This window comes from Panthera pardus, unplaced genomic scaffold (genome assembly GCF_024362965.1).
Source record: "Panthera pardus isolate Hobbes unplaced genomic scaffold, ASM2436296v1 HiC_scaffold_22, whole genome shotgun sequence".
NCBI lineage: Eukaryota > Metazoa > Chordata > Mammalia > Carnivora > Felidae > Panthera > Panthera pardus.
The window spans coordinates 35,022,268-35,049,262 of record NW_026526788.1 but is presented as its reverse complement, the minus strand read 5'-3'; the positions used below and the strand labels follow the sequence as shown (position 1 = coordinate 35,049,262).

Sequence of the window (26,995 nt, the reverse complement as noted above, 5' to 3'; positions counted from 1 at the left end):
ATTAATCAGAATGACAATGACTCTAAAAGTTGATAATAAGTAGTGCTGGCATGAGAGTGGGAAAACTGATATGCATACAGTGTAGGTAGTAGTGAAAAATTTGTCTTTTCTGGTAAACATTTGAGCAATATCATCACTATTTTTAATGTTCATGTTCTTTGAGGTCATAATTCCACTTCCAGGAATTTATTTTAAGTAGATGCTTAAATAAGTGAAAATACATAAATGCACCAGGATGTTTACAAAGGCACTGTTTATAAAGAGTAAGATTTGGAAACAACATAAATGTGTATCATTTGGAAACTGGTAAATCATATAATGGGACACTGCAGCTATTAAAAAAATGAGGTATAACCATATGCATTTCTTTAGAAAAAAGTAATTAACATTAAATAAAACATAAGTTAAAAGAACAATATCTGCAATATAATCTCATCTTTTATTTAAAAAGTATCTATTATATAAACTTATGTGAATGTGTAAGCATGCTTAAAAATAGTCTATGTGGCTATATATCCAACTGTTAAAAGTATTATTTATGGGACGGGTGAAAGAGGAAATTATGTGAGCTTTTACTTTTTTTTTTTTTAATGTTTATTTTTGAGAGAGAGAGAGCGAGCCCGATGCAGGGCTTTAACTCATGAATCGTGAGATCATGACCTGAGCTGAAGTCTTTTTAACCAATTGAGCCCCATGTGAGCTTTCACTTTTCAATTTATATATTTTTAGAAAAATAAAACATTTCCTTTACACGAAATCCTAAGTGTCATATTAACCTTTCCCCCTTGCTTACTGGTCAGTGTCCTAATACCTAGAGAAAGTTTTGTTACCCTTCAGCTCAGGGCTGTATTTTTAGTTCTTGATCTCCTTTGGCTGCTTAATCTTCCCTTGCTGGCATTTCAGCTATTTACATTGCAATAGAAGACCTGACAATTATGTTTTTACACTTTACAAAGAATATTAAAATAACAACAAAGCTGTTAACACATACATTTGAATATTAGATAATACATAACTAAAGCATGGAAGTTTATAATAGTAGGATAATAAATTCTTTTGTCCAAATTTAATGAGTCTCAAAGGCCAATTTTGTATAGTATAGGTGATTTTCAGGTTTTTAAAATTTTTTGTTATCTGGGTTTTGTTGTTGTTCCCATCTGCATAATCTCTCCTCTCTCAATTTAATCAAAAGAGAAGATATGTCTACAATATAGCAAAACAAGCTACAAAGTTTAAAACAAAAACAATAAATCAGCCATTATTTAGTACACCCCAGGAAAGAGTAAAGTTTAAAATAGAGTTTAGAATGCTTTAAATGGAATATGGTCAAACTGCAAAACTTTTAAAAAAGGAGTGATGAGGACAATGAAGGGACCAGAGTCATGTCGTATGAGGAACTAACGATGATCAGGATAGTGGGAAAGGGAAAATGACAATTGAAAGAAACTTGTTTTCTTTTCTTTCTGTGTTTGTTTATTTTTGAGAGAAAGAGAGAGAGAGAGTACGAGCAGGGGAGGAGGGGCAAAGAGAGAGGGAGACACAGAATCCGAACCAGGCCCCAGGCTCTGAGCTGTCAGCACAGAGCTCAATGTGGGGCTTGAATCCACGAGCCGTGAGATCATGACCTGAGCCAAAGTCGGACACTCAACCGACTGAGCCACCCAGGCGCCCCAAAAGGAACTTGCTTTCTATAGCTTCACGGCACAGAACCAGTTTCAATGGACTGATGTAACAGGGAGGTAGATTTTGGCTTAAGATTACTACCAAATTATTTCTAGAAATCTATAGAGATCTATAGATCTAGAAATCTATAGAGATTTCTTACAGATATTGAAAATACTTAAAAGCACATTTTACTATTAAAAGCAAAATCTTAGCCCTATTACATATATGGTGCCATCAACCCACCAAGAACAAAAGGAAAGAATGATGAAGAGGTAGCAGGCTACCTTTCCAGTACACTGCAGGTGCTGTCCTGGCACGGAGAGGGAGGTCACAAACATGGTAAAGCAGCGAAGCAAGAACACAGTACCCATCAGACTACAGAGCCTTCGAAGAAGTATTGACCTGTGAACAGAGTGACCAAAAAAGAGAGAAAGATCAGAAGAAGGCAAACCAAAAAACTCCAGGCATCAAGTGTTTACTTAAAGGAAGAACAGACAGGAAAACCACTAGAACTAGACTCTTTGAAGAGGACAGAAATTTTAGAGAATTCTTCAATCTAAAGCATCATTGTCTAATAGAACTTTCCGCAATGATGAAAATGCTCTATAACCGCACTAATAAGGTATCTACATGTGGCTCCTGAGTACTTGAAATGTGACTAGTACAACCAAGGAACTGAATTTTAATTTTATTTCATTTTCATTAATTTAAATAGCCAGATGTGGCTAGTACCTGCCATGTTAGACAGTGCATACCTAAGAGCATCATTTCATTGATAAGAAAATATGGCTAAGAGAAGGTAAAGGAGCTAGTGAGAAAGAAGTAAAACTAGTACCTAGCCGATTCTTAGCTTAATGTTAGCCCTGTTATTCATCTATCGCTCATAAATTATTTATTTTATGAGAGGTAAAACTAAACACATGATTCTGGGGAATTTTTTGCTGATTAATAACACCGTAACTTGGTTACTGATAGTAGCTATTTAATAAACATTCTCTAACTTCTCCTAAGTTAAACGTAAGGTATAAAATACTAAGTCTTTTGGGGTGCCTGGGTGGCTCAGTTGGTTAAGTGTCTGATTTTGGCTCAGGTCATGATCTCATAGTTGATGAGTTCAAGCCCCGCCTCCGGCTCTGTGCTGACAGCTCAGAGCCTAAAGCCTGCTTCAGATCTGTGGCTCCCTCTCTCTCTGCCTGTCCCCCACTTGTGCTCTGTCTCTCTCTCTCAAAAATAAACATAAAAAAATTTTTTAAATACTGTTTTTTTTAATACCAAGTTTTATATTAAGTAAACCTAAAATTTTGAACTGCATTGTAATATCACTTGTACTGTCATATTATTTTCTTAAATGCCTTAAACCAAAACAGACTATAAGATTCTTAAAAACAGGAATTATGCTTTACACATTTTTGAAATGCTCTTCCCACCCTCAAAAAAGCATTGAACACAGGTTAAGACATCTCAAATTTTAGTGTGTACACCTGGGATGGAGCTTAGGCATCTACATCTTAACAAGAAGCCTGGTGAGTCTAATGAAAGTAGTACAAAGACCACATTTTGAGAAACACTTTCTTTGACAAATTAAACGTCAAAACTTGCATTTAACTGGCCACTGCTATGCTTTGCTAAATCTACCAGTTTCCTGTTTTGAAGAGTGGATAAATTCAAATTCACCGGGTCTTGTGAGTCAGAGTTAAATCAGAGAGCACCAGTGATATACATGTTCTTAAATCACCTCTGGTTTTAAGCAATTCAGAGTTAAAAATATTGCTGGAAAATGGGAAAGAATGAAGCACAATACAGCCTGAGAGTGTGACAACAATAGCAATCATCAACCTTTCTTTTCACCTTCAAAGCGATGCAATAACTGCTGCTTAGGAACTGAAGCCCATCAGCGGTTTACCTCAAGCACTTCCTGGTGAGGAGAACCAATCAAAAATTCAAGAAACTGTCCCTATTTCTCATCAATGTCCAAAAGACAACAGATAGCAGATCCACAAACTTTAGAGTTCTTTAACATTTTTCTTCACTATGTCTTTTTACTTAAATCAAGTAATTTCCTCTCACTAAAGTAGGAAAGAAGCCTCCCTTATACTTTTTTTTTTAATAAAATTTTTTTTTTCCTTTATATTTCTTAGTGGAAGTGCCAAAGAAGCACTTTCCCTATTCATCAATTTCCTACACCATCTTAAGCAAACCACACTGGCTAGACAGATGTGCATGGTGTGCAAAATAATCCCTTTTCTAATGAGCCTCCTGCAAGCAGAGAACAATGTCTTCCATTCAAGCACTATCCTTGTCCAAAGACCGTCTTTGGAGGAGTTTCTATCCTTCCACAAAAAGTGATATTTCCGGTTTGTTTCCAAAGAAAGTTAAAGCTAGACTGTTAGCGATTGGCTAATGGCCAAACATTGCCAACTCTGATCTTTGTGTTCAGAATACATTCAGAAGGTAACTAAATATGGAGGTATTACCTCACGGTGACTTTCTTGTTGATCAAACCCAAAACATTTTCCATAATGGCTAAAGGAAATTAACAAGGAAACTACAAAGGGAGAAACAAGGTTTGATGAACTTTATCCAAGACAGTAAAAACATTTTGTCTTTTAATGGAATAACTGAGGTACCTGTGTTTGTGGAGAAGAAGAACCAGGAGCCAAATATAGCACAAAATCATGCCACATACTTCTGTCATGGCAAAGGCCCATGGGATTCTAGGAACACTGAAATAGAAAAAAATTACATTTCATACTGACAAGAAGTGCATGTATGTGACACCTTTTGCAACATGATACTCTTCAAAATTTATTTCTATAACTTTTACCTCTTTTAGGAGAGGATATTTAAAGAACCTGGGGGAAAGATCTGTTTCATCAAATATCTCATTTATCAAAACTTCTTTGCTGTTTTTGATTCCCAATTAATGGTTCTCTGTGAAGAGGTGACAATCCTTTTCTCCCCCTGCCCCCCCCCCCATAGAATGGTAGACCTGGATACGAAACTGCCCACAAACATCAATGGGAAAGGGTTCGCCTCTTGCATGATGTGCTAACTGCAGAATCCAGACAATTGGGGCTTGAACTTGACTCTTTTCTCCCTATAGTAATTTTTTTTTTTTAATTTGGTTTTGTTTTAGAGGCAGTAAATTGTTTTTACTCCTTTTTCTGCCCTCCTTTGTTTTATATCCTTGTTTTCTTCTATTGTTTCCATTGACCCCTCTTTCCTCACCAAATCCACAGCTCCTGTGGTTATTCACTGGTAAAATACATGTCACATTTCCTAATTTAAAAAGAAAGAGAAAGGGGCACCTGGCTGGCTCAGTTAGTAGAGCATGTGACTCTTGATCTTGAGGTTTAAGTTTGATCCCCATGTTGGGTATAGAGATTACTTACAATCTTAAAAAATAAATAAATAAAAAGAGTGAAGGAGGAGAAAGAGAAGACAGAGGGGGAAAGGAGGTAAAGGTGGAAATGAATTAGTGCAAATATATCATCTCCAGGTGATCGTCTTTTTTTTTTTTTTTTTTTTTTCCATTTATTTACTTTGAGAGATTCAGAGAGCGTGAGCTATGGCGGGGTAGGGGGTAGGGTGGGGAAAGAGGGAGAGGGAGAGAGACATAAAATCCCAAGCAGACTCAACACTGCCAGCATGGAGCCTGATGCAGGGCTTGAACTCACAAATTGTGAGATCATGACCTGAACTGAAATCAAGAGTCAGGCGCTTAACCAGCTAAGCCACCCAGGCACCCCTGATTGTCTTATTTTTATTCTTTGTACATTTCCACTAAAATTTCTTGTACAATGTATTAATTTTATAACTAAGGAAATAAACGTATCTTTTAAAAATAAAACATGAAATCTGAAAGGAAGGTATTAATAGTTTTATCCAACCAAACCTTATTCAGAGTAAGTGAAGAGAATACATCATCTTTAGCCAGGGATTTGTCATTTATTACCTCAAAAGATTCCTCTTATGTATTTTTAATCTATTGCTGCCTTATTTATCTCGCATTACTAGGGGAAAAGGTTATCACATATCAGAAATTTTTAAATAAAAGAAAAATTCCTTTAAAAGACTTTAACTATATAAATTTTTAAATGAACATTTAAAAATAATACATATGTATATATGTATGTGTGTATGTATATATGTGTGTGTGTGTGTGTGTGTGTGTGTATATATATATATATATATATATATATATATATAACAATTTTACAATGTTTAGGATGAAAATACATTTCTGCCCCACCCCCTACCTAATTCTTGCTTCCCAGAGGCAATCACTTTCACTCTTGTGTTTTATTTAGCATTATATCTCTTAGCTGCCACAGTCCATTTTCTCTCCCCTATTCTCTACAGTTTCACAATTTTTTAAAAAACAATTTTTGGCTTTTACTTAAGTTTCTAAATACCATTTGCAGCTGAGTCAGTAGAGAACAATAATTAAATCCCTTTCTTGTAGAAATTCTTATAATTCTCTAGAGCTAAAAAAGCTTTCTTTCTTTCTTTCTTTTCTTTTCTTTTCCTTTTTTTTAGTTTGCTCTGTTTCTTATGTGCCTATCATCAATTCAGCTTCAAACTATTCTACCGATTCAATTTTTCCTTTTGGGGAAATCTCTCTTAGAGCTCTTCTTTTTTTTTTTTTTTCAAATTTAGTAGGTTTGGTCATGATCCCAAGGTTTGCCTTTCCCAGAATGGCATATAAATGGAATCACACAGTACGGTTGCATTTTCTAGTCTGCCTGTATGGCTCTTTTTTTGAAGTAAAACTCGACTTTCACCTTGTAAACTCCTCTTTTCTATATTAGATTCTTTGTTTCCTGAATCCAAGTACTCGTCTTTTTCAGTTTACTCTTTAGTTTTGTTTCCTCCATTCGTTTTCTGAGAAAGACAGGCTGAAGGACAAACTTGTTTTTAATGTTAGATTTATTGAGGTTTAATTTACAACCCAAAAAATTCATCCCTTTTAGCTGTGTAGTTCAATGAGGTTGACAAACGTATTTGTCAGTCATGTAACCACCGCCACTATAAAGATATAGAATATTTTCATTACTCCAAAAAGTTCCCTTGTGCCCCTCTGTAGTCAACCCCCTCTCTCACTTCTAGCTCTGGGGCAACAAGTCAACTGATTTCTGTCCTATATAGGTTTGCCTTTCTCAGAATGGCATATAAATGGAATCACACAGTATTTATCTAGATACCTTTTGTATCTGCCTATTTTCACTTAGTATAATATATTTCAGATCTACCCATATATACTGCATGTATAATTCTTTACCCTTTCTTTATCTACAATTTCCTTTCCATTCACTGGTTGATGGGTATTTCGGATATGTAATGGATATTTGGATATATTCAGTTTTGGGTGGTTTTGAATAAAGACCACATACAAGTCTTTGCATGGATATATGTTTTCAATTCTCTTAGGTAAATACTTAGAAGTGAAACTGTTAAGGGTTATGTTAAGGATATGTTTAACTTTTTAAGAAACTATCAAACAGGGGGCGCCTAGGTGGCTCAGTCGGTTTAGTGTCAGACTCTTGATTTCGGCTCAGGTCATGATCCCAAGGTCATGGGATCAAGCCCTGTGTCAGGTTCCATGCTGAGCATGGAGCCTGCTTAGGATATTCTCTCTCTCTCTCTCTCTCTCTCTCTCTCTCTCTCTCCTCTCCCGTTTGCATTCTCTAAAATAAAAAACAAATTATTAAAAAAACACCACAACTATCAAGCTGTTTTCAAAGCAGTTCTGTCATTTTGCATCTCTACCAGCAATGTATGAGATTATCAGTTCCTTTGAATCCTCATCAGGCGTTATCATCAATTTTTTTCATTTTAGCAATTCTAGTAGCTGTGGGATTGGAAAGTAAATATTTTGAGACTTGAAAACTTAAAAATATCCTTGGGTCTATCAGCAATTGCACTACTAGGTATTTCCAAAGGATACAAAAATGCTAATTCAAAGGGGCATATGCACCCCAATGTTTACAGCAGCGCTATCAATAGTCAAATTATGGAAAGAGCCCAAATGTCCACTGACTGATGAATGGATAATGATGTGGTGTGTGTGTGTGCATGCGTGTGTGTGTGAGATGGAATATTACTCGGTGACCAAAAAGAATGAAATCTTGCCATTTGCAACAATGTGGATGGAACTAGAGTATATTATACTAAACCAAATAGGTCAGAGAAAGACAAATAGCATGATTTCACTCGTGGAATTTAAGAAACAAAACAGATGAACATTGGGGAAGAAAGGGAAAATAAGATAAAAAACAGGGAGGCAAAGCATAAGAGACTCTACAGAGAACAAAGTGAGGGTTGCTGAAGGGGAGTAGGTGGGGGGATGGGCTAAATGGGTGAGGCTCATTAATTAGGAGGGCACTTGTTGGGATCAGCACTGGGTTTTACATGTAAGTGATGAATCACTAAATTCTACTCTGAAACCAATACTACACTATATGTTAACTAACTTGAATTTAAATTAAAAAAAAATTTAAAAACTATCCTTCGGTTATAACTAATTGGCAGTTTGCTTGGACTGAAAATTCTAAGTTAGATGTTATTTTGTCTCAGAAAGTTAAAGGTCTTGCCCTCTAGCTTCCACTGTTGCAAAGAATTTGATGCTATTTAGATTTCCAATCTTTTCTATGTTACTTGTTCTGTCTCTTAAGAAGCTAAATTTTAGGGGGCACCTGGGTTGCTCAGTAGGTTGGGCTTCTGACTTCAGCTCAGGTCATGATCGCACAGCTTGTGAGTTTAAGCCCTGCATCGGGCTCTGTGCTGACAGCTCGGAGCCTGGAGCCTGCTTCAGATTCTGTGCCTCCCTCTCTCTGTGTCCCTCTCCTACTTGCACTCTGTCTGTCTCTCTCTCTCAAAAATAAAGATTAAAAAAAATAAATTAAAAAAAAAAAGAAGTTAAATTTTAGGATCTTCAGCCTAAAATCCAGTGTTCTGAAATTTTCCATTTCTTATTCAGTGGGCCCTTTCAATCTGGAAAGTCACATCCTTTGAATTCAGGAAATTTCCTTTATTATATCCTAAATAATATCTTCCCCTTCATTTTCTCTGTGTATTCTTTCTAACACCCTTATTTGTTCACTGTTGGGCCAAATGGATTGATCTTACTTTTTCTCCTCTACTTTTCATTTTTGTTCTACATACAGGGCAATTTATCATATCTGTATCCCAATTATTCTGCTGGATTTGATTTTATTTTTTATTTATTTTTTATTTTTTTTTTAAAATTTTTTTTTTTCAACGTTTTATATTTATTTTTGGGACAGAGAGAGACAGAGCATGAACGGGGGAGGGGCAGAGAGAGAGGGAGACACAGAATCGGAAACAGGCTCCAGGCTCCGAGCCATCAGCCCAGAGCCTGACGCGGGGCTCGAACTCACAGACCGCGAGATCGTGACCTGAGCTGAAGTCAGACGCTTAACCGACTGCGCCACCCAGGCGCCCCTCTGCTGGATTTTAAATTTCTACTTTCATTTTTAAATTTCCAAAAGCTTTTTTCCTTCTGAATTTTCCTTTTTTATAGCCTACTGTTACTGTCTCATAAAATGCAACATAACATCTCATCTGTGAGAATATGGTTTATTTTTTGAAGTGTTCTTATGCTATTTTGTGTTTCCCATGTTGCTTTTTTCTGTTTGCATTGGTCTTTTGTCCTTAAATGTCTGATCATTCTTGACCATTCATATTTGACAGTGAAGCACTAAAAAAATAATTTGAAGCTCTGTGCGCATAGATTGAGCTTCTCATGTCGTGGGTTTCATGGTAGAGTGATAAAGGGGTCTGGTTGATGAGATAGGGATATCTCCCCTACCATTGTATCTATAGTCCTTTTCTCTTGTGTAGGTTTTCCAAGGAGAGGGATCTGTTCTCCCGCTTAGATGACTGGTGCTGGGAGGGAATGGGGATAAGAAGTCTGGCTACTTAAGGAAGGGAGCTAGAAGTTTCAGTGATCAGTATGTAAATTTATAGTAATCACCTTGAACACATCTAGGTACCTTTGTTCTCATGAGTCCAGAGTCCCTCACATTTAACTCCTCTGGAGACTATACCATCTATCTTCTGTTGGAATAGAGCAAGTCTAAAAGCTTTTCAACCAATTCTCCCATATTTGGCTCCTATTTGTACCTGGTTGTGACAGATACCTGGTGCCATCTGTTTAGAGAGTTTTTCTGGAGCTCTGCAACACTAACTCCCCTTTTGGACATTGCTAGCTCCGGTTCCTAATCTTATACTAGGCCCTCAACTTCCTACTTTCCAAATATTCATCATTATCACTACTTTTGCCTTCATAGGATTATAGGGTTCCCCTTCATCTCCTTTTTACTGTTATTTTAGTGGAATGTTGTGAGGAAATGTTTTTTCAAGATCTCATTATTTATTTTGATACAAAGTTATCTAAAATGCATTATACATGTACATGCCTCTTTTTTTCTAGATAAAAATTTAACTTTGGTAATTATTACCATTACTTGGTAATAATCATGATTATGAACACTGATTATTACACTGAATATGATAATGACCTCAGGATTACTGAGAAATGAAGGTTAAGCTCCAGGCTAGTCTAGTTTTTCCATTATTTATGTTTGCTTTTTATAGTGCTTCTGGTTCTTCTGTTACTAGTATGGCTATCAGCTATCCTTTCTCACTGTTTTAAGTGGGCCTGCCTATAGAGGCATCCCTATCTCCTAATTTTCTGTTTAAGGTGTACTGAAGGTCTTGAAATTGTGTAACATAAGCTTCAGAAACAGACTTTGAAACAAAGATCAGTGTGAAAGTGATTAGGAGTGTTCCCAAGGGAAAACCTTAGGGTAGTAAGAAAATGAGATTAGGAAGGCAAGGAAGCAGGGTAAAAGTGAGACATCAAATAAAGGCTTGTGGGGTTAACTATGGCAAGGGTAATTATGGCTCAATCCTATGGGGACTTTGGGAGACAGTGTAGGTCCGACCTAAAAGTTGTCCCAATTAGGGTGAAGAGAAATAAAATATTTATACCCTATCTCATCAGTCATTAGTTAAAGGCCGTTGCTGGAGGGATGTAAATTCCTAAGCATGTTTGCCTCTCTTTCCAAGCAGGCAAAATGTATTCAGCAGCCCAGATGCAGCTCTCCAACACAGATACATTTACTGGATGTTGGGGGCGTCCACATGCAAGAAAATGAAAAAGAGATCTGAGAGTACACAGGAAAAACACTGATAGCACCTGTTACCATTCTCCTATGAATAAAGCTTCAATGCTTAAGAGCATGAAGATTTGTAGTGGGTGGCACTATAGGGAGTTAGGCAAAATTTGGCTTCATATCCCCATTACAAACTGAAAATTACATATATGTTTACACAAAATTTTGTACACAAATGTTCATAAGCAGCATTAATGGCAGCCAAAAAGTGGACACACCCAAACATTCATTAACTGATTAATGATAAACAAAATGTAGTATATATCCATACAATGGAGTATTATTCTGTAATAAAAAGGAATGAAGCACTGATACATATTACTATATGGATGAATCTTGAAAAATTATGCTAAATGAAAGAAGCCAATCACACGCAAAAAAGGCCACATATTGTATGATTCCATTTATATGAAATGTCCAGAACAGACAAATTCACAGGTGTAGAAAGTAAATTAGTGGTTTCCAGGGAATGGAAGGAGGAGGGAATGGAATGAGACTGATAATGGATAGGAGTTTCTTTCTGGGGTAATGAAAATATTCTGGAATTAGTGGTGATAGTTGCACAATTTTGTAAATATAATAAAGCCCACTGGATTGTACACTTTAAAATAAAATCCTCATTTCTCTCTCAGGTCATTTTTCCACCTTTCTCCCACTACACCTTGGTTATAGGCATCTATCGAACCTCAGCATCCATTCTCTCATTTCTTGAAGACTTCAGCTTCTGGTTCACTGTCACTTTCTCTAAAACTTCTATTGTAACTTGGGTTCTTCTCACTTATCTTTTTACTTCTCCTTTGGCCTTGTCTTTTACTCTACTTCAGTGACCTGCACCCATGGTTATAACCTGGATCTTGTCATTACTAAGATTATTTTTCATAATCTTAATTTCAAGAATCCTATATTAACCAACACCTCTTTGCTTTCCAGCTTATTCCTTCTAGTACTCCCAACCTCAATAATTTTGAGACCTAAAATCCATTGATCTTACAACATTTTCACTGTCCTTCACCTATCTCATTTCCTCATGTCCCTTCTTATCCACCTGAGTCCATGGTCAGTCATTATAATCACTCCCTTGCCTGGTCTTCCTTCATCATGCTGCCTAGCAAACCTTCAACCCTGCCTATTAAATCCAGTTATCCACCTATTCCATCCACCTATTTGAGTGAGGTAGTAAAAATACATCATGCCAACATGACTACTAACTTCAAGGAGGCCATCAGTGCTGCTACTACATCACACAAGTCTACTCACTCTCCTAGATGACTATTTTACACCCCATTCATTTTCCTCAAACTGCCATCTTTCTCTCCATTGTAACTCTCTATTTGCAGAGAAAATAAAAACAATCAGGAGAGCACTTCCTCATGCTCTACCATCACATCTAATAATGTGCTCCTGTATTTTCTATCTTCTCTGTTATGTATGAACAGTCCATGTGCCTAAACCAACCTCTCCTACCCATTAGATCCCACCACTTTTCATTTACTCAAGGACATGACTCTGATCATGTCCCTCTCTTTCCTCCTAACATCATTCCCCTCCGCCTAAATTGGGTCATTCCTATCATCAATACAACAAACATACTATAATATAGCCCATCCCAAACTAAAATCCTGGTGACTCTCTATCCTTTCCTTCTCTGTCCAAGATACAGCTCCATTTCTCTACCACCTTTACAGGAAACCTTTTAAGATTTGATTGTTTCCAATTTCTCTCTTCCTATTCTCTTTTTCTCTCTTATCAACTCTAACCAATTTTTTTTTTTAACTTTTCTTGGCTATGAAAAGTTGAACGAATAAATACTTTAAGGTCTTCACTTAAATCCACCGTACAGGGGCGCCTGGGTGGCTCAGTCGGTTAAGCGTCCGACTTCGGCTCAGGTCATGATCTCGCGGTTCGTGAGTTCCAGCCCCGTGTCGGGCTCTGTGCTGACGGCTCAGAGCCTGGAGCCTGTTTCGGATTCTGTGTCTCCCTCTCTCTCTCTGACCCTCCCCCGTTCATGCTCTGTCTCAAAAATAAATAAACGTTTAAAAAAAAAAAAATCCACCGTACAATAATTACCATTTTTTCCACATTTTTTTTTTCACTCTTTCTATGCATACCTACACACACACACACACACACACATACTGTTTTGGAAGAACTTGAACCCACCCCCTGCAAAGTAAGTTGCAGACATTATGACACTTCTCTCCTAAATACTACAACATGATTCCCCTAGGAAAAAGGATATCCTTTTCATAACACAATACACTATTATACCCAGGAAACTGTAACATTGATTGTTAGACAACATTGTTTAATATGAAGTCCATACCCAAAATTTCCTAAATGTCCCCAAAATGTCAACAGTATATATTTTTTCTTGATATAGGTTCCAATTAGAGTTCATATATTGCTCTTGGTTACAGCTCTTCAATATCCCTACAATTCTCTCTGGCTGACTTCCGTTTGCTATAATATCTACATTTTTGGAGAGTCCAGATCAGCTGTCTTATTAGACTGTTCCTTGTTCTGGATTTGTCTGATAATTTCCTCATGATTAGACTTAGGTTACATTTGGAGGGGCAAGATTATTATATAGTTGATACTGTGAACATCACATCCAATGCACATGTCAGTTTGAAATGCTACATTTGATCATTTGGTTAAAACAATGCATGTCAGATCATGACACTGGAAAGCTACTTTATTCTTCCTATAATTAAGTAGTATGTGAGATGATTATTTTCAAATCATGTAAACATCCTTGATCTTTCACCTAATGATTTTAGCATCCACCGATGACCTGCCTGAATCAATTACTATGCTGGATGTTGCAAAATAGGCCATCCATGTTTATTTGCTGGTATCATTCTTGAAGAATTTCCCCTCTTGCCAGACCATTTTTTGTTTATCACTATGGATTCACAAATTCTTTCTTTTACTCAATATATTAGAATCCATTACCATCATTATGCTTTTGGATGTTTCAATTGCCCTAGTTTGATCAGTGCAAGTCCCTTCAAACCAGCTCATATGTTCTTCTGACATGCTTTCATTGGTTTTATGCACTTCCTTGATTTATGGAACAAGAGCTGTTTCACTCATTTTATATTTTCCTTGCTTCACACTTAAAACCAGTTCATATCAGTTCTTAAAAATCTTCCTCACTCTTCTTTGTGATTTAGTAGTACTCTGCTATGCAGAGTATTATATTCAACCAGTTTTCCAAGGATAGGCATTTATATTATTTCTAATATTTGCAATTACTACAAATAATGTCACAATGAGCAACTGTCACAATGAGCATATGTTTCCTATTTGTGGATTATATCCCATTAGGTAAATTTCAGTAAGTCTCATATTCTCTTTTGAACCCATTACAATCAGCTTCTGCTTTTACTAACTCTTGTAAAGGTCAATGTTGCTATATCTGATGGTCAATTATCCACATTTTACTTGATCCCTGAGTAGCACTTAAAAACAGCTAATTATTAATTATTCCTGCCCTCTTACAATACTTTTTTTTAACTTGGCTTCCAGGATACTACTTTCTCTCTCTGCCCTGACATTCTCAGTCTTCTTTATTGGTTTTGCCTTACTTCTCTGATTTCTGTTAGAATGTTCTTGGGCTTGGGGGCATCTGGGTGGCTCAGTTGGTTAACTGTCTGACTTTGGCTCAGGTCATGATCTCATGGTTTGTGAGTTGGAGCCCCACATTGGGCTCTGTGCTGACAGCTTCGGATTCTGTTTCTCCTTCTCTCTGCTCCTCCCATGCTCATGCTCCATCTCCCTCCCTCTCTCTCTCTCTCTCTCTCTCTCTCTCTCAAAAATAAACATTTAAAAGATTTAAAAAAATAATAAGGAAATATAAAACAGGCCACTCGTTTAAAAAAAGAAAAAAAAAAGAAAAGAATGTTCTTGGGTTCAATCTTTAATCTTCCCACTTTTTAACTCACTCGCTAGAAGACCTTATCTAACACCACAGCTTTACCTGTGCTGGTAACTTCCAAATTTCAGCCTACATCTTTCTGAACTCCAACTCATCCTTCCATCTCTTACTTGACATAATGATTTGGTGTAAAAGATATCTCAATCTGACATGTCCAAAACCAAATCCTTACATTTCTTTCCAAGTCAGCTGTCTTCCCATCTCTGTAAAGGGCAACTCCATCCTTGCAAAGGGTCAGGTCAAAAATCTTGGAGTAATCCTTGACTTTTCTTTTTCTTATGCCTTACATGCAAATCCATCAGCAAATCTTGTTGGCTGCGCTTTCTAAATATATAAATAGAACTTGACTCTTTCACACCATCTCTACCACTACTATCCTCATCCAATGCACCTCATTTTTGTCAAGGTGAATTCAATAATTTAATCCCTATTTGCCCATACTCACGTCCACACTCAGGCTATTCTCAGTACAACAACTAGAGTTACCTTTTAAAATGGAAGTTAGATCACTCCTTCTCTAAAATACTTTCCAATGGCTTCCCTTTTCATTCAGAATGAAAGCTAAAATCCACACAATAATCTACAAGTCACTATACAATCTGGATTCCTGTTTCCTCTCAAACTTCATCTCCAACTGTTCTTCCCAGCTCTCATTTGCTGTTCTTTAAACCTGCTAAGTACCCTACCAATTCAGGATTTCTGCAACTTGTGTTGCAACTTGGAATAAGGAAACAACTTGGAACAAAGAACAAGGAGCAAGGAACAACTTGTTTCTTTCCTCTGCCTCCAATACTCTTTCCTTAGATATCCATATGCTTTCTTCCTTACTTCCTTAGGGTCTTCTGTTTATAATTGGGAAAACTGTATAGAATAGGGGAGGAGATATAGGGATCTAACAGTTTCTTCAACAGTTTTCATTAGATTCTTCTTTTAGCACCACCCTTTCACCTGCAATATCCAGAGTTTTGAGAAATCTGCAATATAGACTGGGTTGGTTCTCATTTTTCCTAATTGCTGTTTTAGAATTTGATTATTTTAGGTCTGTTTGTTGCCACTCATCCACCTACTTTCAAACTTCCAAAAATGTATGGCTACTCTCTCCTCTCTTATCTGCTGCATCCTTGTAGGCTTACGACTTAAACAAAAACCTCTTTACTACACTTTAAATCGGGGTTTGTGAGGACAAAAATGTGATATGTACATCATTTTGCCATCTCAACACGAATACTTTAATTCACTTCATTAAAAAAAAAACACATTCTAAACAAAAAAAAAACATTCTACAAGGCACTTTCAGAAGGGTAAATATTTTATAAAAACAATCAGGAAAGTTCTACAAACTTGAAACAGATTTTTAAAATCACAAATATAAAAACTAATAGTTTTGAGTTTTGTTCTATTCTTATTTTTCATATGCATATACTATATTCTTTTTTATGCATGCAACACTTCATAAAAACAAGAGGATACTATCAATGAATCAATTTGTATTATTTGTGATAATTCCAATTTATTTGGTGATACAGGAGCCTTCCCCATATTTTTGGAAAAGCTTTTAAACCCCATTCATCAAGAAAAGGTAACCAAATTCCATTTATTATAGACACCATTCCAGGAAACCCTTTTAAAATGTGAACTGCCCAAGGAGCTATAATATAGCTATAAAAAAAATAAATTAAGCAGTGGCTTTTCCCACTCACACAGGCTTAAGGTCTAATTTACTTTAAGACAGGGGAACCTGGGTAGCTCAGTCGGTTAAGTGTCTGACTTTGGCCCAGGTCATGATCTCACAGTTTGTGAGTTCGAGCCCCGCATCAGGCTCTGTGCTGACAGCTTGGAGCTTGGAGCCTGCTTTAGATTCTGAGTCTCCCTCTTTCTCTCTCTGTCCCTCCCCCAGCTCATGCTCATACTCTATCTCTGTCAAAAATAAATAAACTTAAAAAAAAAAAAAGCGACTTCAAAGCATATCTTCATATGCTACCAGATAAGTAGAAAGTATGTATCAACCAAAATAATAACAAACAACATAATTAGCATAACTATATTATCATTACTGTTATTCCAACCTTCTGCAAACTTGGCAACTAGAAACAAAACTTACCTGTCTAAGAATATATCTGGGAGTGGTGGATAGGTCTGCATATCAGGCACTCGCTCGTGGACTATAACCATAATGAAAGATGTAAACCCAAATACTATAAAAACATATATACAACTCAATATGGTCTTCCAATACTCTGGGTCCAATCTTCGAATAGAATGTTTGTTTTTACCATTCATGTACTGGTACTGATCAGAATTCAAATCAGTGATCGGTCCATCACAGTCATGTGAAGGCTCTCCATTACAGAGCCACTCTGCGCTGTGAAGAGCACTGATGAAAGGTGTCATGGAACCCATGGGACTGTCACTGTTGTATCCCATTTCTTCTAAAACATCAATATGTATTTTCTGCAATTTTCGGACTGAGAGCATTAACCTTTTAATGTCCCCTAAGATTTTGATTTCCAGAGGAGGAGACCGGAGATCATATTCAGTCAATGTTAGCAATGTGATTCCATCAAGTCGGTGCTTATTACATAAAATGTCCACATATTCAAAAAAGCCTTCATCCTTCAGCCAAACAGCTACATGCTTGGTAGTCCAGCGGCGAATGCAGAGGTGATTAGGAACAGCCATTTCCTTTTCCACTGCCTGTCCAGGGAAATCAGGAAAACAAAACAAAAACTTCAGTGTGTCCTAACAACTCCTTTAAAGACCAAATACACATAAACATACCAGAAACAATAATTTTTCTACTCTGATCTATTGGCTTCTAGAAGAGAGTAAAAAGGAAAAAAAAAAAAACCCAAATGATTGGTTTTCAGTAGATTAACATTCTAATAATTTTATGATATGGCCCCCACAGAAGAAGGAAGGCTAATGACTAAACATTTTTACAAAAAATTACTCTACAAATGGCCTTTCCACACCATAGCAAGTGTAACTTCATTAGAAAAAGCCTACTGCTGAGAATTGAGAAAAATCTCATTTTAATGCTTTTCTTAAAATGAGATACAGAAAGATACCTGATACATAAAAATTAATCAAATTTTAGAAATCTTCATGTTTGATGGAATAAGTATCTCCCACTTCTCTAAAATGAGAAAACAAAAACAAGAAACACCACCAAGGTAGACAGAGAACTAGTTTTAGGAAACCCCTTAGATTAAGAATATTTCTACCCACTACACAAATGATTTCTAAACAGATATAAAGCCTATAAACTAGATACAAGTATCTTATTAGCTCATTTCTTTCCATACTTTGAATATACCATTATAGAACTAAATAAGAAATTTCCTTCTTAAACTATCACTGAGATTTCAGTGATAAAATTTTTAAAAGAAAACTGTCATTTCAATGTACTCATATTTGAGGACCCAAACTTTATATTGTGATTGTAAAAGGCCAATAATGTAATGAAATGTACTAATTATTTTTACTACTTTGATCCACATAGTTCTGTTTATGTTCTTTTTCCATTCTAAAACTTTCAGTAACTTGGGCCTCTATCAGGTTTATAAGATAACACAGGAGACAAAGGCCTACATGGAAAAAACTTATTTCCCTGAAGTATTTTCCTCAGTTACTAAAGCATGTGGGTTTTCTGACATCTTCCATATTTTTAAAGATCCTATTTCCTTCTGAGATGATTTTTTAATTAATTTTTTTTGAGAGAGAAGGTGCAAGTGAGCAAGGGAGCAGAGAAAGAGAGAATCCCACGAGGGGTAAAGAGAGAGAGAGAGAGAGAGAGAGAGAGAGAGAGAGACAGAGAGACAGAGAGAGGGGAGACGATTTTTTTAAAAAAACACAGTAGGCAAACTTTAAAGCATAACAACAACAAAAAAATAATGACATAAGAAATACCCAAATGTCCACTACCCAGTTTGAAAAAATATCAAATAATTCCAATATATGTTCTGTTTCTTAATCTGGGTATTAGTCATACAGGTTATGTTCATTTTATAAAAATTCAAGAAGCTATATGCTTATGATCTACACTTTACGTATGTTAAACTATATTTTAAAAGTTTGCTTTAAAAGGCCAAAAACAAAACATCAATACAATTGAATGTCCCTCCCTGATACTGTCCCCTTCCTCCCCTTCCCAGATGAAATAATTCTTGATTTTGGTGTTTATCATTTTCTTATAATATGCACTTTTGGCTATGATAAATCTTCTATGCTTACATATGTTGAGAAAAGTAAAAAAACTGCTACTGTTCTACATTCTTCCCCTACCCACACAAACTCTTGCCATGAAGACTTATAAATACTTGAAAAAGGCAGATACTTAACTACATGAGCACCACCACTTACACCATCAAAAATATTCAGGCAACAAGAAATGCTTATTAAATATTTATTTCTTAATTACTAAAAAGCAATCCTAATTTTTGGAAGCCTTTAATCAGATTTTGTTTCCAAACAGAGTTTTTCATATTATCAATCCACAATAGCTTTTCAGTCTTAGAACATTAACAGCACATCTGCCTATAAGGATCTGTATGCTTTAAAAAGCTGCCTAATTCTTATGTACTAAAGAGCTACATAAACTGTTACTCAGCTCTTTTTAGCTACAGAATATCATCGCCATCCCAAACATGTTTTATGCAGTTTACCACATTGAATTTATACACACTGATGTATATCATTTTATGTAAGTTATCACATATATACAAAATTCCATTAAAATGACTTTGGTATGTTTTAGTTCATATATATATCCAGATGGTTTCATCCCACCCACTACATACATCTCTCTTCCCCAAAGATATGCTCAGAATAAATTTCTTCATCTTTGAATATCCAACCACACCTGTTACATACAAACTCTGCAGCAGTTACGATGTAGCAAATTTGCGAAGTTCATCTCCCACAAAACAAGGCTGGATTCTTCTGTCATTTTATTCTCTATTCTGCTACCTTTCTCCTTTCTCAAACAGCTTACCACCAATGGGTTCCAAGTCACTCCCATCCTTATAGCATTATCCTTCAGTACGGTTTTGTCTCATACACTGTTCAAAATGATCTTCTCTTTGTTTTTTTCTTTTTTTCCCCCGTCTTAGATCACCAGTTCTCTATACTCTCAATTGGGCCAACAATCAGAGTTTGATGCTGGTGTTTTAGCTGCTACAAAACGAGTAACACAAGGAAGCCTTCTGGAAGTCTTTGAGCCTGCTGTGGCAATGTCCTAAAAACATGACACACTCCACTAATGTGCTTCATCAGGTCAGGACACGTCCTTTAATTGTATGCTACTACATTATAGTTAGAGGCCCATATTTATGGAACACCATGAAAACCTGCACTAAAGAGGTATATTAAAAAGATGATAAAAGGCTTTAGGGCCAATTTAGTATTTATGTTGTGCCATAGAAACTACATGGAACAGGAAATTTTGAACAAAGATATGACGGCTATGAGTTTCATATAAATCCAAAAAAATGAAATTAAGTTAGTGTTTAAGAACACTTTCAGCTTTAATCAATAATTAATATGAATCAATTAAGGTTTAAAGGGACTCCATTTTTGACCAAGATTTAATGAGAGGGACCAAATTTACCCTCCCACCACAAATAACCAAATGATAGACAAAATACATGGGAGAGAAAAACCAGCATCAAGACACTGGGTATCAGACAAAAAAGATCGCTGCCAGACAGAATACAAAGTGAACCCTACTGCCCCAGCTTACTGCCCTGAGAGGTTCCAAGTCATGTGTGATACAGGACACAAAATGGGTGAGGGCTGGCGGACTTGCTGAGTTGAGGAGATAGAGCTGAGGGTCTGGGGAGATCCAGGTGGCTAGTGTTCATGAAATAGATTACTGGAGAAGAGAAAGATGCACAGACAGAGAACTTGTTATAGACTGAATGCTTTGTCTCTCCAAAATTCATATATTGAAATCCTAACCCCCCAATTAGGAGGTGACTAGTCATGAGGGCAGAGCCCTCATAAATGGGATTAGTTGCCTTTTAAGAGATACTCCAGAGAATTTTATCACCCTTCCACCTAAAGACATAACTAGAAGATGACTGACTATGAAGCAAGAGTCAGGCTCTCACCAGATACCAAACCTGCTGGGCTTTGATCTTGGACTCCTCAGTCTCCAGAACTGAGAAATAAGTGTGCTTTGTTTAAGCCACCCAGTCTACAGTATTTTTGTTATAGTAGCCTGAAAAGACTAAGACAGAACCCCAGAGATCTGCAGAGATTGTCCTTTGAATATGCAGCTAAAATGCTGATCATCACATACACACGAGGAAACAAAACAGGACTGAAAAAAGCACCACCCAGAAAGATTAGAGGGAACAACACTCAGTACACACACAAGACCAATACAAATGCCTACCCCAAACAGACTGAAAAAAAACAAAAGAATCTCACAATTCATGGGGCATTAGGCAAAGTGCATAGGAAGATCTTGCATAGTAGTAAGACAAAATTAATCCTAAAGCAGTAGTTGTTTGGCTGGGGGCAATTTGCTACCCCCCCCCCCCCCCCCCCCCGCCCAACATTTGGCAATTTCTGGAGACATTTTTGGTTGTTACAAGTAGGGAGTCACTTAAAGGGCAGAGGCTACAGATGCTGTTAAACATTCTACAAAGCACAGCATAGCCCTTCACAACAAAGAAATAACTGATTCAAGATGTTGATATTGAGTGCTGATATTGAAAAACCCTGCCCTACAATGAACAGGTCTCTGGTCCAGTCAAATAAATCTTTTTTTTCTTGAAATTTATTTATTTTTGAGAGAGAGAGCGAGCGAGATAAAGAGAGAGAGACAGAGACAGAGAAAGAGAGAGAGATTATCCCCAGGCTCCATACTGTCATCAGAGTCCAACGTGGGGCTCGATCTCATGAATTGTGAGATCATGACTTGAGCCGCAATCAAGAATTGGACACTTAGCCGACTGAGCCACACAGGCACCCCCCGCCAAACAAATGTTAAAATCAAGATCCAAAAGAATCAAATTATTTTCCAGTAACTTAACTACATCCTACAACAAAGTTCAAGATTACTAGGAGTATTTAGCACTCAACAGATAAAATCCATTATGTCTGGCATCCAATCAAAGATGCCTACTCTCTATCCAGAGTAGGAAAAATTACCTATAATTAATAGAAAACAAATCAATCAAAATTGACCCAGAACTAATACAGATTAAACAGAATTAGCAGACTAGAAAATCAATGAAGTTATGATAACTCTATTACATATTCAAGAAGTTATAGACATGGGCCATAAACAAGCTCCAATGGAAACTTCTAAAGATGAAATTACAATACACAGAATGAAAAATACACTGGATTGGATTAACAGCTGATTAGACATTACAAAAGATAAGAATAATAAACCTGAAGACACAACAATAGGAATTACTCAAAATGAAACACAAGAAAAGATAAGTTTTTTTTTTTTTCCTTTGAAAGTAACCCTGTAGGGGCACCTGGGTGGCTCAGCCTGTTAAGTGTCCGACTTCGGCTCAGGTCATCATCTCATGGTTCCTGAGTGGGAGCCCCGCGTCGGGCTCTGTGCTGACAGCTCAGAGCCTAGAGCCTGCTTTGGATTCTGTGTCTCCCTCTCTCTCTGCCCCTCCCCCACTCATGCTCTGTCTCTGTCTCTTAAAAATAAATGTTAAGAAAAAAGTTTTTTAAAAAGACACTCAAAAAAAAGCATTTGAAAAAATCCAATATTTATTCCTGATAAAACCTCTTGGCAAACCAAAAACAGAAGCATCATCAACTTTATAAAGGGCATCTTTGAAAAACCTGTAGCTAATATCATACTTAATGACAGAAGTCTATACGCTTTCTTATAGTATCAGGAACAAGCCAAAACTATCCATTCTCACCAATTCTATACATTGGACATTCTGGCCAGTAGAATAAGGCAAGAAAAGGGAATAAAGCCATACAGATTAGACAGTAAGAAATAAAACTCACAATCTGCAGAATTTGCAAGCAATATAATTGTTTATTTAGGAAATTCAGTGGAATCTGTACGTACACACAAAAACCTACCACAACTAGTAAGTTAGTTTAGCAAGATTGCTAGATATAAGATCAATATACAAAAATCAATTGTATTTCTACATACTAGTAATAAAAATTCAAAAACTGAAATTTATAGGGGCACCGGGGAGGCTCAGTTGGTTAAGCATCTGACTCTTGGTTTCAGCTCAGGTCATGACCTCGTGGTTCCTGAGTTCCAGAACATTGGCTCTGTGCTGACAGTGTGGAGCCTGCTTTGGATACCCTCTCTCACTCTCTCTGACCCTCCCTTGTTCATGCTCTCTCTCTCAAAATAATTAAATAAACTTAAAAAAATTGAAATTTATAAAACACTACCATTTACAATAGCATCAAAAAATATCAAATACTCAAGGATAAATCTGACCAAACCCGGAAAAGACCTGTACACTAAAACCTATAAAACACTGTAAGAGAAATTAAAGATCTAAATAAACAATGAGAGATGGGTGGGTCAGAAGATTCAATATTGTTAAGATGTCAATTCTCCCCCAAATTTGAACTACAGATTCAGTGCAATTCTAATCAAAATCCTGGCAGGATTTTTTGTAGATGTTGATAAACTTAACTCACAAAAGCTCATATGGAAATGTAGAAGATCCAAAATAACGAAAAACAACTCTGAAAAAGAACAAATTAGCTGATTTCAAGACTTATCATACAGCAATTATTTTCTACCGCTATGTAGCTAATTACCATAAACTTAGTGACCACCCTCAGTTCTTGCCTCTTCTTATTCTGAAAAGCAGCAGCTTCACCTGTGTTGAACTCCCCTTGTACCTGGAATCTCTCCTGGAAAAGCACATTCCTTCTCAAGGGCTTGCCTGATTAAGTCAGGTCCACCAAGAATAATCTTAGTTTCTTAGTCAACTGTGCCACATTAACACAACATAATCACAGGAGTGATCGCCCATCATATTTACAGGTCCCTTCTATTATTATACAACAGTCACTGGAGACCATTTTAGAATTCTATCATCTACCCCAAATCAAGACAAAGTGGTAGTGGCATGATGATAAATAAAGCAATGGAACAGAACAGGGAATCTGGAAATAGACCTAGATAGATAGATCGATAGATACCTGTTTTTCTACAAACATGTAAAGGCAATTTAATGAAGAAAGGATAGTCTTCATCAAATAGTATTGGAACAAATGGATATCCATATGCAAAAAAATCAATCGATATCTCTCACCACATATAAAAATTAACCCCAAATGCATCACAGACCAAATGTGAAGTCTAAAACTATAAATCATCTAGAAGAAAACACAAGAGAAAATCTTTCTTACCTTAGGTTAGGTCAAGATTTTTTAGATATGACACCAAAAGCAAAATGCATAAAAGAATAAACTGATAAACTGGATTTCATTTGTCTAGGTAGGAGACTGAAGGACCTTTATAGTTTTTAGCCTGTAAATTTCTGCATTGTTTGAATCTTTTATAGCAATGTATTTCTATACTAAAAAGACAGAAAATACATAAAAGTAATATATATTCATTGAAGAAATAAAATTTTAAAATTACCTTTGAGACTACTGCTTGTAATTTGTTATAACTCTCACAGAATTTTCTACGAAAAGAAATCATACCATAGATAATTCTGTCTCATTTTCCTTAACATTATTACATGAATCCTGTCTAATATTATTAAATTATCCTTTGAAAAGGACAGTCCATTAATGGTTATACAATAGTTTGTCCATCTCTCCATTGTTGGCAATTGTTCACAATATTATTACTATTATAAATAGTACTGTAGTGCCTTACTTAAGATTTCTAGGAGTCAAGTAACTATCAAAAAAAACCTCAAGTGTTTCCCCACTAACGTCATTAAAGCTTAATTCACAATTAAAAAACACTGCATGAAAAGCTTGTACTTGTCTAAAACATTAATTGGTATGTATAAAGGAAACATCCCCATTTGAGATAAAATTCTAAAGAGGTTTACTCTGAAATCATGAACAATTAAGAATTTAATTATCAAAGGCACTGAGAGAATATTCAACTCCTGCAGAATCTCATTATCAACAGGCATTAGTCAGAGTTCCAAGTGCTAGACAACAGATAAACAAAAGGAGCTGACTGTTCTGTACAAAGGGGAACAAAAGTATCTTATGGATGGACTCCAGTTAGAAATTTTTGAAAACTATAGAAAATGCAATTTTCGGCACATCAACTCTTTAATTTACAAGCATATTTCTTTTCTTTCCAAATTTAGTTCATACTAATTAGAGATTTCACCAGCCTGAGAGCAAAAGAGCTTACAGTATATTGCCTATATACTGTAAAGATGACTTTATCTCCATACTTAATAAAATGAAAAAACCTTATCATAAGAACTTTAGTTTGGTATTTCTTAACAGTAGCATAGCTATTCCTCAATCAACAAGCCTTTAATGCATCCCATTAGAATGACCCAAATCTCTTCACAATAATATAAATAACTCAGTTGTGTTCTTCTCTATTCAAACTGCAAGGACTGTATGTTGTTAGGCTTGACAAAGTACAACCAGTCCAGAACTGCAAAAGCAGATAATGATTATCAATGAACTCTTTCCCTACTCCTCCTTGTTGAAACTATTTGTGTGCTCCACCCTACCTCTGTATGACCAGTTGCAGAACAATCTGGCCCCCAATGAAAATGACTGAACTGAAAGGAGCATTACCTTCGTGAATCACACTGACTCAGTGTCTGTGACAGATACAATGAATTTGGCACTGATGAATTGGCATCTTTTCCAATCTCCCTCTAGTTGTTTTCTGCTACTACAGAGGTTGAAAGCTAAAAAATTATTACCCAGGATCCCTTGCAACTAGAGTTCTAAATGTGAATTAGGTTCGGCCAAGTGGATTCTCTGACAAGAGATACGGAAAACAGTAAGTGAAGTAGGGGCCATTTTCCTGAAGTTCTGGCTGTCCACAAGACAGACTATGTAAATGTTGGGTGTGTGTTATATGTGTGTGTGTGTGTGCATGCGCGCACAATTCTCCAGTTTTCAGTCACTAAGTGTTGAGTATAAGGAAGAAGTTGCAATTGTGGAGCAGCAATGCTGCCTTTCTAATGCCTGCATCAGACACGATGATACGTTGTTTTGTTTGTGTATGTTTGTTAAACCATACACAAAACTTACTATTTTAACAATTTTTTAAGTGTACAGAACAGTAGTATTAAGTATATTCACATGGATGTGCAACCATCACCACCGTCCACTTTCAGAACTTTTTCTTCATCCCAAATGAAAACTTTGTATCCATTAAATAACACCCCCCCCCATTATACCCTACTTCCTCACCCCACAACAATCAACATTCTACTTTCTGTCTCTATAAATTGGACACTAGGTACCTCATATAAGTGGAATCATACAATATTTGTCTTTCTGTGTCTGGCTTATTTTCCTTAGCATAATGTCTTCAAAGTTAGTCCATGTTGTAGCACGTTATCAGAATTTCCTTCCTTTTTAAGGCTGAATAATATTTTGTTGCATGGGGGTGCCTGGGTGGCTCAGTGGGTTGAACCTGAACCTTGATTTCAGATCACATCATGGTTCATGAGTTTGAGCCCCACATTGGGCTCTCTGCTGACAGCATAGAGCCTGCTTGGAATTCTCTCTCTATCTCAAAAATAAACGAACATTTAAAAAATATTTCATTATATACATATATCACATTTTGTTTACCCATTCATCCATCAACAGACATGAGTTGCTTTCAACTTTTGGCTATTGTGAATAATGCTCCTATAAACACGGCTGTACAATAACTGTTCAAGTCCTATTTTCGCTTCTTTGGTGTATAAACTCAGAAGTAGAATTGCTGAGTCTTTGGTAATTTTTTTTATTTTCAGGAATCACCACACCATTTCTCTTTTTCTTTTCTTTTGTTTTTTTTAGAGAGAGAGAGAGAGAGAGAGAGAGAGAGAGAGAGAGAGAGAGAGATGGCGCAAGTGAGAAGGGGCAGAGAAAGAGAGAGAAAAAGAGAAAAATCTCATGAGGGACTGAGAGAGTACTGTGAGGGGAGAGAGAAGCAGGGCTCACCCAAAGCAGGACTCAAACTCACAAACTGTGAGATCATGACTGAGTCAAAGCCAGCTGCTTAACCAACTGA

General features: G+C 36.4%; 1 protein-coding gene across 5 annotated transcripts in view; it reads right to left on the bottom strand.

Moving 5' to 3' along the window:
- The window catches only part of SAMD8 (sterile alpha motif domain containing 8), a 51,420-nt gene that overhangs the window by 7,012 nt on the left and 17,413 nt on the right, over positions 1 to 26,995 (bottom strand). For all 5 annotated transcript variants that reach the window (XM_019444640.2, XM_019444635.2, XM_019444636.2 and 2 more), the window contains 3 exons: positions 16,907 to 17,499; positions 4,293 to 4,388; positions 1,950 to 2,067 (listed from right to left, as the gene is read on the bottom strand). In XM_019444640.2, coding sequence (XP_019300185.1) covers positions 1,950 to 2,067; positions 4,293 to 4,388; positions 16,907 to 17,499 — 807 coding nt within the window. The remainder of the gene's footprint in view (positions 1 to 1,949; positions 2,068 to 4,292; positions 4,389 to 16,906; positions 17,500 to 26,995) is intronic.